This window comes from Aspergillus viridinutans (genome assembly GCF_018404265.1).
Source record: "Aspergillus viridinutans IFM 47045 DNA, scaffold_1, whole genome shotgun sequence".
Lineage (NCBI taxonomy): Eukaryota > Fungi > Ascomycota > Eurotiomycetes > Eurotiales > Aspergillaceae > Aspergillus > Aspergillus viridinutans.
This window is the reverse complement of record NW_025091217.1, coordinates 4,506,191-4,522,362: the sequence shown is the minus strand read 5'-3', so window position 1 is coordinate 4,522,362 and position 16,172 is coordinate 4,506,191. Positions and strand designations below refer to the sequence as shown.

At 51.7% G+C, this 16,172-nt stretch overlaps 6 protein-coding genes across 6 annotated transcripts; 3 read left to right on the top strand and 3 right to left on the bottom strand.

Moving 5' to 3' along the window:
• Positions 1-48: 48 nt before the first annotated feature.
• Positions 49-2,914, top strand: Aspvir_001286 (trehalose-6-phosphate synthase; the record flags this gene model as incomplete). The annotated part of the gene is made up of 3 exons (XM_043266412.1): positions 49-71; positions 150-1,482; positions 1,535-2,914. The coding sequence occupies 3 exons, from the start codon at positions 49-51 to the stop codon at positions 2,912-2,914; spliced, it is 2,736 nt and encodes a 911-aa protein (XP_043122347.1).
• Positions 2,915-3,711: 797 nt separating this feature from the next.
• Aspvir_001285 (putative chromatin assembly factor 1 subunit B) lies at positions 3,712-6,260 on the bottom strand (the record flags this gene model as incomplete). The annotated part of the gene is made up of 6 exons (XM_043266411.1): positions 3,712-4,387; positions 4,442-5,537; positions 5,609-5,845; positions 5,902-6,004; positions 6,076-6,091; positions 6,157-6,260. 6 exons carry the CDS (start codon positions 6,258-6,260, stop codon positions 3,712-3,714), a joined length of 2,232 nt encoding a protein of 743 aa, XP_043122346.1.
• Positions 6,261-7,129: 869 nt separating this feature from the next.
• Aspvir_001284 (uncharacterized protein) lies at positions 7,130-8,160 on the bottom strand (the record flags this gene model as incomplete). The annotated part of the gene is made up of 2 exons (XM_043266410.1): positions 7,130-7,591; positions 7,657-8,160. The coding sequence occupies 2 exons, from the start codon at positions 8,158-8,160 to the stop codon at positions 7,130-7,132; spliced, it is 966 nt and encodes a 321-aa protein (XP_043122345.1).
• Positions 8,161-8,445: 285 nt separating this feature from the next.
• Aspvir_001283 (uncharacterized protein) lies at positions 8,446-11,072 on the top strand (the record flags this gene model as incomplete). Its single annotated transcript, XM_043266409.1, has 5 exons — positions 8,446-8,455; positions 8,509-8,548; positions 8,627-8,952; positions 9,013-10,745; positions 10,821-11,072. The coding sequence occupies 5 exons, from the start codon at positions 8,446-8,448 to the stop codon at positions 11,070-11,072; spliced, it is 2,361 nt and encodes a 786-aa protein (XP_043122344.1).
• Positions 11,073-11,814: 742 nt separating this feature from the next.
• Positions 11,815-12,921, top strand: Aspvir_001282 (alkene reductase; the record flags this gene model as incomplete). Its single annotated transcript, XM_043266408.1, has 1 exon — positions 11,815-12,921. The coding sequence occupies one exon, from the start codon at positions 11,815-11,817 to the stop codon at positions 12,919-12,921; it is 1,107 nt and encodes a 368-aa protein (XP_043122343.1).
• Positions 12,922-13,149: 228 nt separating this feature from the next.
• Positions 13,150-14,767, bottom strand: Aspvir_001281 (putative MFS transporter; the record flags this gene model as incomplete). Its single annotated transcript, XM_043266407.1, has 5 exons — positions 13,150-14,060; positions 14,106-14,143; positions 14,199-14,307; positions 14,357-14,518; positions 14,575-14,767. 5 exons carry the CDS (start codon positions 14,765-14,767, stop codon positions 13,150-13,152), a joined length of 1,413 nt encoding a protein of 470 aa, XP_043122342.1.
• Between the last annotated feature and the right edge of the window lie 1,405 nt (positions 14,768-16,172).

The window sequence follows — 16,172 nt, the reverse complement described above, 5'->3', positions numbered from 1 at the left end:
TGAGGTGTCGGAGAGGTCTTCAGGCTTCTCCTCCTTCCATCAGAATCAATGACGGTCTACATAGCCTCGCTGTATGTTATGTCCCTCATTGTTGCATGCCCTTAGCTTCAGATGGTTAGCGGCCGTGATAATCTGACATACCACATTAGTTTCCTTCCATATACCATTGACTTCCAAGCCACCGAGCTGAGACATGCTCGTCGCAAGTCATCCCTCAGCCACACTCCTATAGACGACCATGTTATTGGTCGGCTGGCAGAGGCGCGCCAGAGACGCCACAACAAGTCGCTCAGTCTCTCATTGACTCCCGGTGCGACTACAGATGACGAAAGAATCTTCAAGCCGTATGTCTCTCGGTCAGCGGGCGAGATCCCCCAGGCAGACGATCCCAACGGTCCTGGGCTTAGCGAACCTAGAACCATTTCTTGGGGTCAGAGTCGTAAATTCAATCAGCCGCGATCCACGGCTCAAGTCCATCCCGAACCGTCAATCCTAAGAGCGTCGGATGCTGGGGATGACCTGAACAGCCAGTTCTGCGATGGAGTTTTAGAAACTCCAGATTCTGAGGAGGATCATGGAAGTCCACGTGCGTTACTGTCTGTTGATGACTGGGTTGTCAAAGCGGCAGAGCAAGGCAATGGTGGGCTGCGCAATGCAGTCTATGCAGCCGAAGAAGCCGGTATTCTGACAGACAAGATGTGGGTGGGCACACTAGGCATGCCTACCGACTTGTTAAAGGATGCGACACGCGCCAGCATTTTCGAGACACTCGAAGATGAGTACGAATCGCTGACGGTATTCGTACGCGATAGCGAGTTCGACGGCCATTATACCCATTTTTGCCGTTCAGTTCTGTGGCCAGCCTTCCACTATCAGATGCAAGAGAGCCCCCGACACACTGAATACGACGACTATTCCTGGAAACAATATGTCAAGGTCAACGAAGCGTTTGCCAACACCATCGTTGCTCGATGGCGTCCTGGTGATAGCATCTGGATCCACGACTACCATCTTTTACTTCTTCCACAGATGCTCCGACAACGGTTACCCCAGGCAAAGATTGGTTTCTTCATGCATGCTGCTTTCCCATCCTCCGAGGTGTTCCGCTGCTTGAATCCTCGCGATGCACTACTGAATGGTCTGCTCGGCTCTGACTTTGTCGGCTTCCAGACAGAGGAGTACTGCCACCATTTTCTGCAGACCTGTAGCCGTCTTCTCAGTTTAGAAGTGACCGTTGGCGGCGTCCAACTGAAAGATCGATTTGTCCGCGTCAAGAGTATCCCTATTGGAATCGACGCCAACGCCCTGGATGGCCTACGCCAAACCAACGAGGTAAAGGACTGGATCGCGAATATTTCTTCCAGGTACAGCGGTAAGCACCTGATTGTCGCAAGGGATCGATTGGATGCACCGGGCGGGATCAAGCAAAAGCTGCTGGCATACGAACTGTTCCTGAAGAAGTATCCCAAGTGGAGGGAAAACGTAAGTTGCCATATTCTAATTGAGCTACGAACCGACGTACTGATAAACACAGGTCGTTCTCATTCAGATAGCATCGGCATCTGAGATGCCTGAACTAGAGTCTCAAATCTCAAAGATAGCAACGAGGATAAATTCCAAGTATTCGACCCTTACTCACCAGCCGCTCGTGCTCTTGAGTCAAGACATCAGTTACTCCCAATTCCTCGCCTTGATGAGCGTGGCGGAGATTTTTATGGTAACAAGTCTGCGAGAGGGTATGAACTTGACAAGTCAGGACTACATCCACTGCCAGGATGGCAAAGTGACGCCGCAATACCATGGATCCCTGATCCTGAGTGAATTCACTGGCAGTGCTTCGATCTTTCATGGACACGAGTTTCTCGTTAACCCGTGGGACTACAGAGAGGTTGCAGATGCGATTAACAAGGCACTGGAAATGTCACCCGAACAGAAGCAACGCAACTGGGAGTTCTTGCTTGAGAGGAAAGCACCTCACACAGCCGTAGCGTGGTGCAACTCGTTCAAGACAGCCCTTGCCGAAGCTCACAGCGCGCAATTGTCCCGCGAACTCAGTCTTGTCGCAACACTGTCTGTACCCGCATTGAAGGAGTCATACGAGAAGGCGACCAAGCGACTCTTCTTTCTCGAAGACGAAGGGGCCATCGCTTCTGCCGACTCTGTGTTCGCCGCAACACCGTGGCTGCTTGAAGCACTTCTCCGCGATCCAAAGAACCTGGTCTACGTCACAAGCAACAAAGGCCCGGAGCAGATCGAATCCCAATTTGCGAGCTTCTCCGATAAAATCGGATACATCGCCGAGAACGGTTGTTTCAAGCGGGAAATTGGAACAACGCAGTGGAAGCCGCTGGTGGATATGGAGAGAGCGAAGGACTGGAGGAACGGCATCCGTCGAGTTATCCAATACTACCAGGAAAGAACAGACGGTAGCGTCTTGGAGGAACGTCGCTGTCTGTTGACTTTCTGGTACAACAATGCCCAAGATCCCGAGATCGCCGCCCGGCAGGCCTCCGACCTTGCCGACATGATCAATGGCTCCCGCGGCAGCGAGGCCATCCGCGTCGTCCTCACAGATGGAACAGTCAGCGTCGAACCCTTAGACATCACAAAAGCCAAGGCCGCAGAGTCTATCCTGGAGCAGTTGCCTGAGACTCCGGACTTCCTTTTTGTGGCCGGCGGTTCCCGTGGAGATGAGGCGCTCTTCCGCTGGGCCAACCGTCTGCATGGCGAAAATAAGATCCCGGAGGTGACCACGGTCACCGTGGGCTCTCACGCCACTGAGGCTACGGCAGTGCTTCCCACTGGCATGAGCATCGCAGACGTTGTCAACACCCTGACTTCCTCGAGTGTGAATGGTGCGAACGGCCACGAACCGACTGTCAATGGTGGTGACAACTCTTCCCCTTCCTCATGACGGCGGCGACACTCAAGACGCAATGTCCCTAAGTTAACCTTGTTGAACTTCTGCTACGATACCTACAGCATGACGGCATGATTTCCTTCTCCTGTTTCCTTTGTACCTTAGCCTTACTTTCCATTCTTCCGGAAGAGGGATACACGTGGATCCTAATGGGTAATGTGTCTAGACGCTTAGACAGATGAATATACATCCTTATTTCCTTCCTTGCTCCTATGCTATTATCTCTTCCGTAAAGAAGTAGTCGGTCGACTGTACTACAACCAGACAGGGGATAAGACCACATTTACGTACATTGGTTAGTTAGGGAGCAACAAGCATGAGGTACAAATGAATAGAACATTCAACAATCACTCCTCACGCTAAGTTGTTGCTTCGGATGACAAAAGCCTTAAACAGAATGGACAACTCGCTCCCTCCCTGCAATGGAATTATTCGTAGGCCTCTGATGTGATGTTAGACAAAAATGAGCCGAAGAAAGTCGAGGTCACAGCAAATCTCGAATTGGTTCGGAATGAAAGAAGGTGAAATTACATCGTGCCATACAAAAAGATACGACAGTGCCCGACCCAACATCTGGACCCAGGCACGCGGCGGACAGACTCCCCAAGCCAGATTATAATAAAAACAAAGGGTCGTAGGCAGACGAATGGAAGAAAGGAGAATTGGTAGGTGTAACATAAATCATTAAGGTTGTGCTATGAACACTGAAATTTGAAGTTGTGTTGACAACCAACCGAAAACTCAAGTTCGTCAATGCCTAACAAGACTATAAGTAATTGCTCAAGGAAGGCTCAGCCACCAACGCCGGCATTATGAGATTCATCGTTCGGAGATGAAGAGGAAGGGGGAGGATTGGAGTTCGTGCCGGCGGAAATAAGAGTCGGGGCCACGCGTCTCTTCTTCGGCTGTTGTACTTGCGGGACCGAACTCTGGTCCTTTGATTCCTCCTTCTCTGACTCGCTGATGTCCCTTTTGCCCAAGACACTGTTGCTCATAGAGTTTGTCCCAATTTGCGTGACTGCAGACATCGGCGTCTGGGGTGGTGTAGTTAGCGGCAGAATCGGTGGTTGAGCCGAGTTAGTGGCAGTGACGAGCGGCACTGATCCTAGAGTAGGTGTTGGATTGTTGACCACAGAATCCCCCAGTTGCTGCGCCGTTACCTGTTGAACGGGAGATTGTGTAGTCATTGAGCAGGTGGAGTTGGATCGTGCGGGACTCGCTGGAGGTACTTCGGCTGGCTGGGCCGGTGTCGAGCTCAGAGAGGGTTGACTCAACTTGAGGGGCGAGGGGATATTGGCCGGGGATGGTAGTGGTGCTTGATTCGCGGACGTGGTGCCAGCATTAGCAGGATGCTGAGCTGTTCCCACTGGAGGTGTATACGGCTGGCCCAACTCTCCGGGAGCAAATGACAACGTTGAGCAGAAGCCGTCAGAGGAGCTCATTATTAAAGTTAAGCCATCATTCGACCTGTTTTTTGTCAGTGTACCGAACACATTATAGATCAAATGGCATAGAACTCACCATGTGAGATCTGTAAATGTCGCAAAATGCAAGTTGCTCACAACACACAGGGGAGTCTGTTGCTGCGTGTCGTACACAAGAACCGCGTCCTGCGTAGCCACCGCGTACACAATCCTGTATGGTAACGAGAAAACCGGACTCGGACTCTGGCCAGCAGAAGCTCCTTCACTCTCGGCATTTTTGGACGCCGTGTTAGCTTTAGACGACTCACTTGCAGAAGGAGTCGACGGAGGCTCCATGGAAGGCTTGTCAGGCGTCGGCTTCGTGGAAACTGCTGGTTCAGGAAGAGATGCAAAGGATTCTTCTCCAGAGGAGGTATCCAGCGTAATATGTCGGGCAGGCTGAGGAGCCTTGCGCAAGGTATACAAAATTGGGGAACACTTGACTGCAACGGAGGGCTTCTTATGGCCCGGCAGATGAGTGACAGGGGGCTTGTTGAAGCCTGCGCGGGTGTAGATGTACACTGTGTTAATGATCTCATCCGTAGTTTTTGTGGGGTCTGTGGCAGGAACATGCGTGGTCTTGTACTGGCCAGCTGGAGTGAACAGCAGACTTCCATCAGGGGTGAAAGTCAGTCGCCTGAAGAATGATGTGAAAGTCTCATTGGCATAGATGTTGGCGTTCTTGACTATGAGACCACCCAGGACGTTTGGCGAGGCTACTTCTAAAGGCTTAACAGCAGGTAACGGCAGGGAAGGTGCCGGAGATGCAGAGCGGCGAATCGAGGGGGACGAGCCAAAGGAAGAACGACGACTATGAGATACCGGAGGAGGATCCATAGGTAAATGAGAAGTCAATGGCGTACCCGGAGTTGAAGTAGCGGGAGAAGCAATGGCAACGGAATTGCCTGTTGCGGGCTGGGATCGAATAGAGATGTCCGGCGGAACAGGGCTGCTGGACGAGATGCGTTTGGCTGGAAGATCCATCTTTAGGAACTTCCCGTGAGACGTTAATGTAAATTGGCCATCCTTTGTCTTCAAGCTGTAGATGTGGACAGATCGATCTGATGACTGGGTAGCAACAAATTCGTTCAGAGGATCCCAAGCCACTCCTTGAACGTAGTGCGAATGCTCCGCAATCTGCCGGACCATTTGCCCTGAAAGTATTCGGTTTTAGCCTCATGATGGGGATACGAATTCTAGGAGAGGCGACGAGAACTTAACGAACCAGTCTGCGCGTTGTATATTCGAGCAATATTGTCCATGCTCCCTGTGATGATAAAGACCCCGTCTGGAGACCACGCAAGGTCATAAATCTCAGCACCTGATGACCGGCACATATGCTTCACACGCCACGTTTCCTTGTCGTCCGAACGGTCCTCCCCTAACCCAGGCTGGGTCTGCAGCTCTGACGGGACCCAGAGAAGAACGTTGCCATCATCTCCTGCAGATGCCAGCATCTCGCCTAGAGCAATACATCAGAAGAGTGTTATCTCATTATCGAAAACCCGGCGTATGTACCTTTCGGACTGAAGCGGACCACATTGACAGCTTGTGTGTGCTTCACAAGTGTGCTTAGATAGGTCACCTTTCGATCTTCGCCTGTAGACTCGACTTTCCATATCTAATGATTCGAGGTCAGAGACGACGAAGGGAGCGAGAGAGGGAGGGAGGAGATGGTGGTTGGAGGCATACTCGGACATTGTTATCACTAAGTTAGACGTGAAACATTAGCAACGCCTTGACGGATATATTGAGGAGGTCACCTAGACGTACTTTCCAGCTGTAGCAAGGCGCCCTCTACCATTGGGGTCGAAGTGGACCGAGTAGATTGGGGCATTGTCGTTGTGCCACGCGATGAGCAACGGCGTAGCCTTCATGGTGAGCACAAAAGCTCAATGCCCCAGAACGTCTGTGTTAATGAGATCGGGAACGATCGCTTTCGAATAGGGCAGTTCAGAAGGTCGAAATCGTGTCAAGATGGGTATCTTTCAAAGCTGGAAATCCGTAAGGGTGCGTGTAGTTAGTAAAGTTACAGTAGCAGCTACTGCGGAGAACGTGGAACAATAATCGGACGTTCCGTTTATTGAGGAGCGAGGTATTGTAAGACAAATTCGATAGCCAGTATTTGGTTATGAGGACAACGGGAGAATGAAAGGAGAATAGCGGATTCGAGCTCATCCAATAATGCAAATGAGGTCGAACACAATGGCAGCTGTCGACGAGTGGTGATGTCGTTGGTTGATGCTGGTTTGTTCGCTGGTTGCCCGTGTCGCTTCCTCGTGTCTCACGCCGACGCGCTCGGCGAATCGCAGCACATCTTCCATTTTAACCAAATCGGGCTTTACTTTACATGAATGCATGGATTTGCACCGAGATTCTACAAATATTGGCTGTTAAGATCTTCGACTTCATACTCCGATGCCATGATTAGTGTAGTCACGATACGTGATAACCAGTCTCTATCGCTCCATATATCTACCAAGGGGTCTACAGTACTGTACATGATGCCATGCAGTGCTTTAAATCTTCGAAAGATGTCACCCTCATGATCAGGTAAATACTACTAATAAATAGAACTTGTGTGCTAGAGAAGTAACAAAACTAATTCATTCATTCCGCATCCCATGGTGAACGCCAAACACTCGCTTCCGAAACCATAATGCTACATCTTTCCACTGAGACTGCTTCAATGATGCAAGAGTAATAATACAAAGAAAGGGAGGAAACCTGTCGAAGATCTTGATTATCATGTAACCCATTTACCAATCGTCTCTCCGAACCAACTGACAGCCTTCTCGCGCCGTTTCAAACGTGCATCCTCCTGTGTCTTCATGAACGGACTGGCCTCTTGCACATACATCTTTTGTTTTTCGATCTGCGCGTTGTGTGCCCGAATCTCCAATTCCCTCTCATGGGGTGTAAGTTGCTCCAGTGACTTCGATGGTTTGAATCCGGGTGGAATTTGCTCAACACCGGGGACCTCAAGACTGCCCGGGGTATCGTTGGATTTGAGTTGCTGGGGCTTCGCCTGCGGGTTAAAGAGCGATCGGAGGGGCGGTGGTTCCTGACCAGCCACCCGACACTCCGCGACTCGCTTTTCATAATCCAACATCTGGTGGTAGAGTTTATCCGCATGCATTTGAATTCGTTCTTCCTTCTCCTCGTCCCAATCGAATGAGGCGGCGTAGCCTAATGCCTGCAGGAATTTCTGAGCCGGTATCAGCGTACACTGCCCCCCCAAAAAGGTTCTGGAGTAGCAATTCCGATACTTACAGATTGAGTGGTGAAACAACGAGAGAACGTTGCGTTTTCCTCAGAGCAGGAAGTCACACGAGCTTGCAGTCGCTTCTGCCAATTACCGGTCTGGAAACATAACGTCAAGGCCTCATGCTCCAATGCGCAATTTTCCATGGCTGCCCGGTGCACGGTGTCATTATGCTTCTTGTACTTCTCAATCACCCTTTCCGCGCCCTTGGTTACTGATCCGCCCTCTTCCTGAGGAGGCTTGTAGGTTTTCCACAGATGAGAATACCGGCCATCGGGGAAAAGTGAAGCGGAGGGAACGGAGGGTTGCGAAGCCTCGCCAGTTTCGGCAGACTCGCTTGGCTTTGGTGCTCGGGTTTGAGGATCTAACGTCTTTGAAGGTTCTTGCGTTGAAGGAATCGATGTCGTAGGCACGTATTTTGCTGGAGCTTCATTTTCAAGGTACTCTCTGAGGCCCGGGTCCAGCTTCTTGACAGGATCATCTTGGTTCGAGCTGCCCCAGAACCAACCCATCTTACTTTATATCGTCAGTGGTTGCGAATCTTATACAGTAGAGAAAAAGACAACTGAAAATAGCTGAGCTCTGGCGACAGATATCCAGTTGGACTGCGGAGATGGGGAAAGGAAGCCGATAATTTGGGCCTCCCTCAGTTCCCCGCCAAACCGTTTTGGGTCAATGTAGTCCATCCCTCAGTAGTTCCATCCAGCTGCTCTACATGCAACAACAAAGCTCGATCTCGAGCTTCACTTACAGCATATCGTGTCGATTCGCGCGTTGAACAGCGCCGCTTCTCCATCATGAATTCTAGTATGCTTTTAATTTCAATTATATCAAGTGATAGACTAATGCAATTGCGACAGATCGAGAGGAGCGGCTGCAAATGCGGCAGCGCGGAGCAGCGTACGCGCATCACTTATCCGACTCACCTCCCCGACTGATCAAGAAAGGAGGATGCTAACCGCATGATTTATATGACAGGACGCGCAAAACGAAAGCGATTGATTTTGAATTCTCATTTGGACTTGCTTCGGCACCCGCAGAGTCCACGTCGGAACCCGCGTCGCAACCCGCCGCGACTGTCACTGCCACCGAACCAGCTGGTTCTCCACAAACAACGTCAGCTCTAGGAGAAACAACATCGTCGCGGCTATCGCCAGCACGGACACCTTCCTCTCGAAATCTAGGTTCTAGCCAGCGGACACCAGGAAGTGCGCGCAATGGCCTCCCCGAACGACCGTCGACGTTCGATATACCCTCAGATGGGGAGTTAGAACTTGGGCGCAGCAGCAAACGGAGAAAAATTGGTATGTTGTTGAGGGTTTCGTAATACTTTGACTACAGTATCTAACAATGTGACATTTAAGAATCTCCCAGCAAGGTTGCCCAGACATCGGTGAATTTAGACGTTACAGCCCAGCAAACGAGTTTAGCACAGCCCCAGCCGGACATCACGACGAGGAGCGCACAAGAAGGTATTCGTGATGGACCACAGGCTGCGGCACCTACCACAAGCGCCGAACAAGTATCCGAAGACGCGCCTGAACCGGCCGTTCCGTCAACATCAAACAGCCTGGTCGATGACCTGACAAAGGCGGGTGAGAACCCGGAGGGTCATGGGGCAGCGGAAGAGGCTACGGTGATGCGAAGTCGCCTACAACTACAGAACGGCTCGAATTCACCTCTCCTGGATACCATGAACTCCGAGCGCAGCAGACAAGAGTCAGAAACCCACGATCGCCCTCCACCAGAAGCTTCGGTGATGCCGCAAGAAGTCGTCGCAGAGCAGGCGATGGAAGAGCAGGCGATACCAGAACAAGCCAAAGCCGATGGAGACACGCAGCAGCCTACGCGAGCCCCCGAAGTACCTAATGAGCAGCACATCGCTACTGAAATGAAGGAGTTACAGCCTCAGCGCCAGAAGCGCGCAAGGGGCAGGCCGCCGGCATCTAGCCAAACGCGTTCTGCTATTGGTGAAGGCTCAGAGCGGAGTGGAGGTGACGCGCTGGAGAAAACGGCGGGTCCAGATGATCCGAGCAAGAGACTTCGAGACAGAAGCACAAGGAGTACCCGAAGCAAATCGAATGCTCCTACCGAGACCGTTGTCACCAATAGCAACTTAGCCCGCGGACAGAGCGCGGCACAACCTGAGACGGACGGCGACGACACTGCAGCAAGGGACCAGGATGTTGAGCAATCGGCTTCGCCGAAACAAACCCAGAAGAAGAAGGGCAAGCGTGCTGGACGCGCTCGCAAGACCCGCCATGTAGAGACTGAGCAAGACAAATCTGATGAGCCGGGTGAGGGAATTCGGCAAGAGGAGCAACCAGAGCCAGGCAGGGCGGAAGAGCCGGAGTCTGAGCATCAGCCTCAGCCTGAGCTGCAACTTGAGGCCGAGCCGCGACGCGAGACTGCAAACGGAGCAGAATCGCCAACAGCCCAGGAAACTTCTTCACGGCCTAAGAAACGCCGTGGGAGACCGTCGTTAGTATCGAGAAGGGATGACAACACAGCAACGCAGCCTGAAGAAGAGCAAGAGACACAGCAAGAGGTTGAAGAGGAGAATCCTAAACCTACAAGGAAACGGACTAGACAGCCTCGCGGTGAAACTGTACCTGTGACTGTCCACCGCCTGGTGAATGTCGCTTCGCTGGCACCAGGACCTTCTGGTCCTGGTTCACCAGTCGAGGTTGGAGAATCGGCTGATGAACTGGCCACCAGGGGGAAGACTAAGCTCCCCAACAGAGGGGGCGTCAACCCAGCCGATGTATTGAGCCAGATTTGCCGAGAGACACTGGAAAAGACCCTCGCTACTTTGACGAACGGAATAGCCAATGAGACCAATCCCGCACGACGTGCGGAATGGACCCGCAAGAAGAAGGCAGTCGAAGCTTACGAAACAGAACTCGAGGGTCGACTGTTTGAGTTGAGCGAGATGCTGGATAGCAACTTTGTTCTCGGCCTCCAGCTGAAGAAAGCAAAGCGGGAAATGATGGACATGCGGGGCCGGCTGTACCAAGCCCGCAAAGAGAGAGAGGCGGTTGCTTTACGGATGGATGCAGTGCGCAGAAAGCATGCGGAGGAGGAAAGTACGAGAATGGTAAGCTATGCCCCCCAGTCCGAAGTCTATAACTACATCTTTGATGTGCCTTGGATTGGTATCTGATGTTTCCAGGCCCGCATCTCTATCAACAATTCCTTGCATAGTCTGGAGCTTGCGGTCGAACGAAGTCAGAATCGCGCTTCCGCCGATGCTGACGATGCAGAATCGGCTGATGCTTCCCCCACAGTTGGCCTGGAGTTTATGCTCCGTAGCGTTGCAGAAGCCGTGAGCTCAACAGCTCCCGGAGCTCAAGGTGGTCTCTTGGACCAGATCAAAAGCTTCAATGCACAGTTGGAAGCTACAGCTCGCAAAATGGAGAGCTGACAATGTTGTTTATTCTTGTTTGCTAATTACTATGACGCTCAATACCCTTTGACGACTTGCTGAATTGTGTGTATCAGGATACTCCTCTGGGTGGTGATAGGCGAACAGAGCATATGATTTGCATACCGCATGTACTTGACATGATATACACCGGTGCACACTCGTACCCTACTTCTGTTTAGTCGAGACTGAATGTAGCAGCGTTACGAACGCACAGCCTTCAACTGTTGTAGCCTGTAGGATCATTCTGTATCTCTCCCTCGTCGGAGAGATTCTGACAGCCTGAGGCAAGGACTGAAGCCGCCACACCAACAAGCACCCATTATCTGGTCCGCCTCAGGCATCAATTGGACGTGAAATTGGTCCGAAGCATTTGTCAGCGAAAATTTACAACGGCCAATCAATCTCGAATGTCTGCGAATATGCAAGTATTATTGTCTGTTCCCTTTATCTGTATCTACTGTCCCCCTTTTCTCGTTATGGAGCTGCCTTCGCTGAGTTTCGGTTGCCCCACTGCATTTCCAATCCTCGGGAATCGGATGTGATTTGAAATCAAGCAGGGCAGTTCTACAATATGTATAGTGTTGTTTTAAGACACAATGCTCTCCAGAGATTGTAGGATAAAAGCCTGACGGCCTCCCTCGCCGTATTGCCTCGTTCCAATTAATACCCTACAGAGAATAACTGTGCTGGTATCACGTCTCGAGTGATTTCTAGACCGCAAAATCCTAAGAAACCCACCATGTCGAAACTCTTCTCCCCCATACAGGTCGGGCGCATGCAGCTCGGCCACCGCCTGGCCATGGCCCCCATGACCCGATTCCGCGTGGACGACGACCACGTCCCCCTCCCCATGGTCAAGGAGCACTACGAGCAACGCGCCGTCGTCCCCGGCACCCTCCTCATCACCGAAGCCACGCTCGTCTCGCCGCGCGCAGGCGGCTACGCCAACGTGCCGGGGATCTGGAGCGAGGCGCAGATCGCGCAGTGGCGCCAGGTGACCGACGCCGTGCACGCCAAGGGCTCGTACATCTACATGCAGCTGTGGGGTCTGGGCCGGGTCGCGAGCCCCGAAGTCCTCAAGAGAGAAGGCGGGTTCGACCTCGTGTCTAGCAGCGACGTCCCCACGGACGAGAAGGCGCCTGCGCCGCGCCCCCTCACCGAGGAGGAAATCCATGCGCTGATTGCGGACTATGCGCAGGCAGCGCGCAACGCCATCGCCGCGGGCTTTGACGGCGTCGAGATCCACGGCGCGAACGGGTACCTCATCGACCAGTTCACACAGGACACGGCGAACAAGCGCACGGATGCCTGGGGCGGGAGTGTCGAGAAGCGCGCGCGCTTCGCGCTCGAGGTCCTCCGTGCGGTTGTGGAGGCTGTTGGTGCGGACCGCACGGCGATCCGGTTCAGCCCGTGGAGTAGCTTCCAGGGGATGCGGATGGCGGACCCGATCCCGCAGTTCAGCTACCTGGCGCAGAAGACGGCGGAGTTGAAGCTGGCGTATGTGCATCTTGTCGAGTCGCGGATTTCGGGCAACGCGGACACCGAGTCGACGGATCAGCTGGATTTCTTCCTTGAGGCGTATGGCCGTGCTACTCCTGTTATTATTGCGGGTGGCTACAAGGCTGATTCTGCTCGGGAGGCGGTCGACTCGCACTACAAGGATTATGACGTCGTGGTTGGGATTGGCCGTCCATGGACGTCGAACCCTGACTTGCCTTTCAAGATCAAGGCCGGTATCCCTCTCCGGCCATACGAGAGAGAGTTCTTCTATTTGCCCAAGGATCCTAAGGGTTACATCGACTACGAGCCCAGCGAGGAGTTCAAGACCACACAGGTTGCGGCTTGAATTTGATGACGCGTTCCCCTTCACCTCTGCTTATTGGTGTACTAGAAAGATACCACTGCATTGCATATCGTATATCATGTATATAGACTATAGAATCGACCTTCAATGATGGATCGTTGAGTTCTCAATGTTTGTACTGTAGTCGCAGCCGTCAGAAGCATGCTGTACCGCAGACGAGGCGGACTCATCCTGAAATCCGGATTCTCCCTATCAGTCAGATCTAAAAAGTCAGAGTTCTCCGGACGCTGTCCCTCGCCCTTCATATCGCGACGCCGATTCTGATACATATAGTAGCACTTCAACAGGATGGAGAAAACAATTGCTACCGAGACAGTCGCGACAATCGCAATCTTTGCCGATATATAGTCTGGCTCGTCCTCCGTGCGGAACGTCAACGGGCCCAGAATATTTCCGAGACAGAACGACTAGCACGATAGCGTTCATGATGACTTTCTTGGTGTGGCCTGCATCATTAGCACCAGCAATGGAGTACATCAACGGCAGAGCGGCCCCGACACAGTTGGTCAGGTAGTTGCCAGCTAGCTCGGTGTCTTTCATTCCATCATGGGAGAAAGCCATCAAGCAGCCTCCGAGGAGCCCACAGGCGAGGATCCCTATGAGGCTCAGGCATCGCTGATCAAAGCGACCGGCCAGATACGTGCCTGTGAGAATGCTGATCACGCTGACCACGCCGCCGGGGATGGTGAGTAGCTCGGTTTCCTTGGTGGTGTAGCCGAAGCTTTTGATGATCAGCGCGGAGAAACTGCTGATGGCGGCGTTGGAGATGTCCATTGCCGTCACGATCACGGCAATGAAGTATGTCTGGGGGTCCTTGAATACTTCTACGAATTGGTACATTTTGAAATGCTTGTTTTCGATACCTGTCCGATTCTCCCGGAGACTCTCAATCGCCAGAAGCTTCTCCTCATGGGTCAGCCGTGACGCCATCGGATTGTCTGGGAGGAATATAATGACGCATATTCCCACGGCGATGGTGATCAATCCAAATATGAGGAACATGATCTGCCAGGATCGGAAGCGATCGCCTGTATAGAAGAGGAGCCCATATGCAACAAGAGCTCCAAAGATGGTGGCCGTTTTAGTACCTAAATACCAGAAACCTATCCGCTTGGGCTGTTCTGCGAAGGTTAGCAACATCCTCAGCCGTGAGAGGTACACCTTACCATTCCTCTTGTACCACATGGAAGTAATCAAGATCAGTCTGGTACCCGTCAGAATGTTCTCGGACATTGAGATTGCAGGAGTTGGCAACATACGCCGGAGCAACTGCGCTTTCAAAACATCCTAGCAGGACACGGAGGACAATGAGTCCAGCATAATTCTGCGCAGCACAGTTCAAGGTAGTCAGGAGTCCCCATAGCGTCACTACAGCCTGTAAGCACTGCATAACATGCCTAATGACGAGAGCTCAGACCATTGAGGCCAAGGTATTTTGCGATAGGCAAACGTTGCATGAGATATCCCGTTGGAAACTCGAAGAACAGGTAAGAAACATAAAACGCTAAGGCCAGCTTGGAGAACTGGTCCGTCTGCATGCCGGTATCCTTGAGCAAGCCCATGACGGAGGCATAGTTGACTTGAGGTAGCGTAAGTCGCTGCAGGAATCGAATCCGTCCAGGAGGTCTTACTTACTCAGAATCTTGTCTTGATACTGGAGAAAATAAATTGCCCACATACGTGGGACGATCATCCAGTCAATCTTACGAACGAGCTTCTTTTCATCGATCTCGGTAAGTGCCGCCGTTCCTTCGGAGGCAAGGAAACCCAAGGCTGCGTCTGCCTCAGTTGAAGCTGCAGGGCCGAACTTCTTTGCTTCGATATCCATGCTCAAGTCACCTACTTCAGGTACTGTGCGCAAAGCACTATTGTTGTAGCCAAAGTTCTGAAGAAAGGGCTCCACATGATAGCATTGCTACTCTTCTTATACATACATTTGCGATGCCCCTGTTATCAGCGCGGTCGCAGACAGAATGCCTCGCAGATCAATGACCTTCCGTGAATGGATGATTGGAGCCTGATAGTGAGAGAGCAGTCGCAATTGCGATGATAGACATGTCGATACAAGCTTCTTCAACTGACAAGGACTTGGTCCAATCGATCCTCCTCGAGGAATGAGTTTATGTCGCGTAAGCGACAGAGACCATGATAACTCGGAGAAGCGTGTGCTGGGTAGATACTCCAATTTTGGAGATCTGTCCAAAAGAAGCAGGTGGTAATCCTCTCCATCACACAGGATATATCACTGATAAAGACAATATCAATCCCCGCACGCGGAGAGAGGTTGCTGTAGCCATGATGGGATAAGACGTGCATTATCAGGATGTTCATTAGAAACTTTTTATCCGTCACTTTGTGAGCACATGCAAGTAGAGTCTTGATGGAGGATCATAAAATGAGTCCATTCAACATTGACAGTGAGCTGTCACTCATAGCAGATAATGCGCTTGAGACAGGTCAAACACTTTCAGATGAGAAACTTGTTCAGAAAGCTCTATGGTCCAACCTCCCCTGCTGTGCAGGGAGACACTCTCTGATCAAGTGGCCATTAGTGCCACAAAGATATCTCAGGTTAGTTCGCATCAGCAATCGACACCACGATGACAAGATATGCCATTGAGCATTGCTCCTCAGACAGTTGAGTACGAGAAAATTATAATTCATCTCATGAGAGAATTTTGGACCACTCCATGAAGGCTTCTCACCCAGGCAACTGCCCTTCTCCTTATAGTACGCTCAGCTAATCGACGACGATATGAGTGGTGACTGTCCCAAGGTCTGTTGAGACGAACGCGACAATTCCATACGACGGGCGCCACCTAGCAAAGTGCGCTATTGTCTAACTATTGAAGTCGGGTGAGATTCTCAAGATAAACCCAACGTGATTTCGATAGTTTCTACAACCCAGTCCGGATTGTGATTGAGCGACTGACCGCTTCTTTTCTCCGGTAACTTTCACCGACCCGGCGATTTTAGAGAGATATCTTGGTCATCCTATTTTCTTTCAAGGCCGATCATCAGCTCAGTATCAATCACTGATCGACCGTCTTGATACATCATCGCTTTGAACGACGGGAAAGCGAGACGCGGATCTACAGCGCTACAGAGGTCATTTGACCGGCATCTACCCCAACAAGATATACGGGCCGCGATAGATGCTGACATATAGAAAGTTGCCGAGCAGCAAGGACTAGGTCATGCTCCAAGTCTGATGTTGTGAGGATCCGCCAACT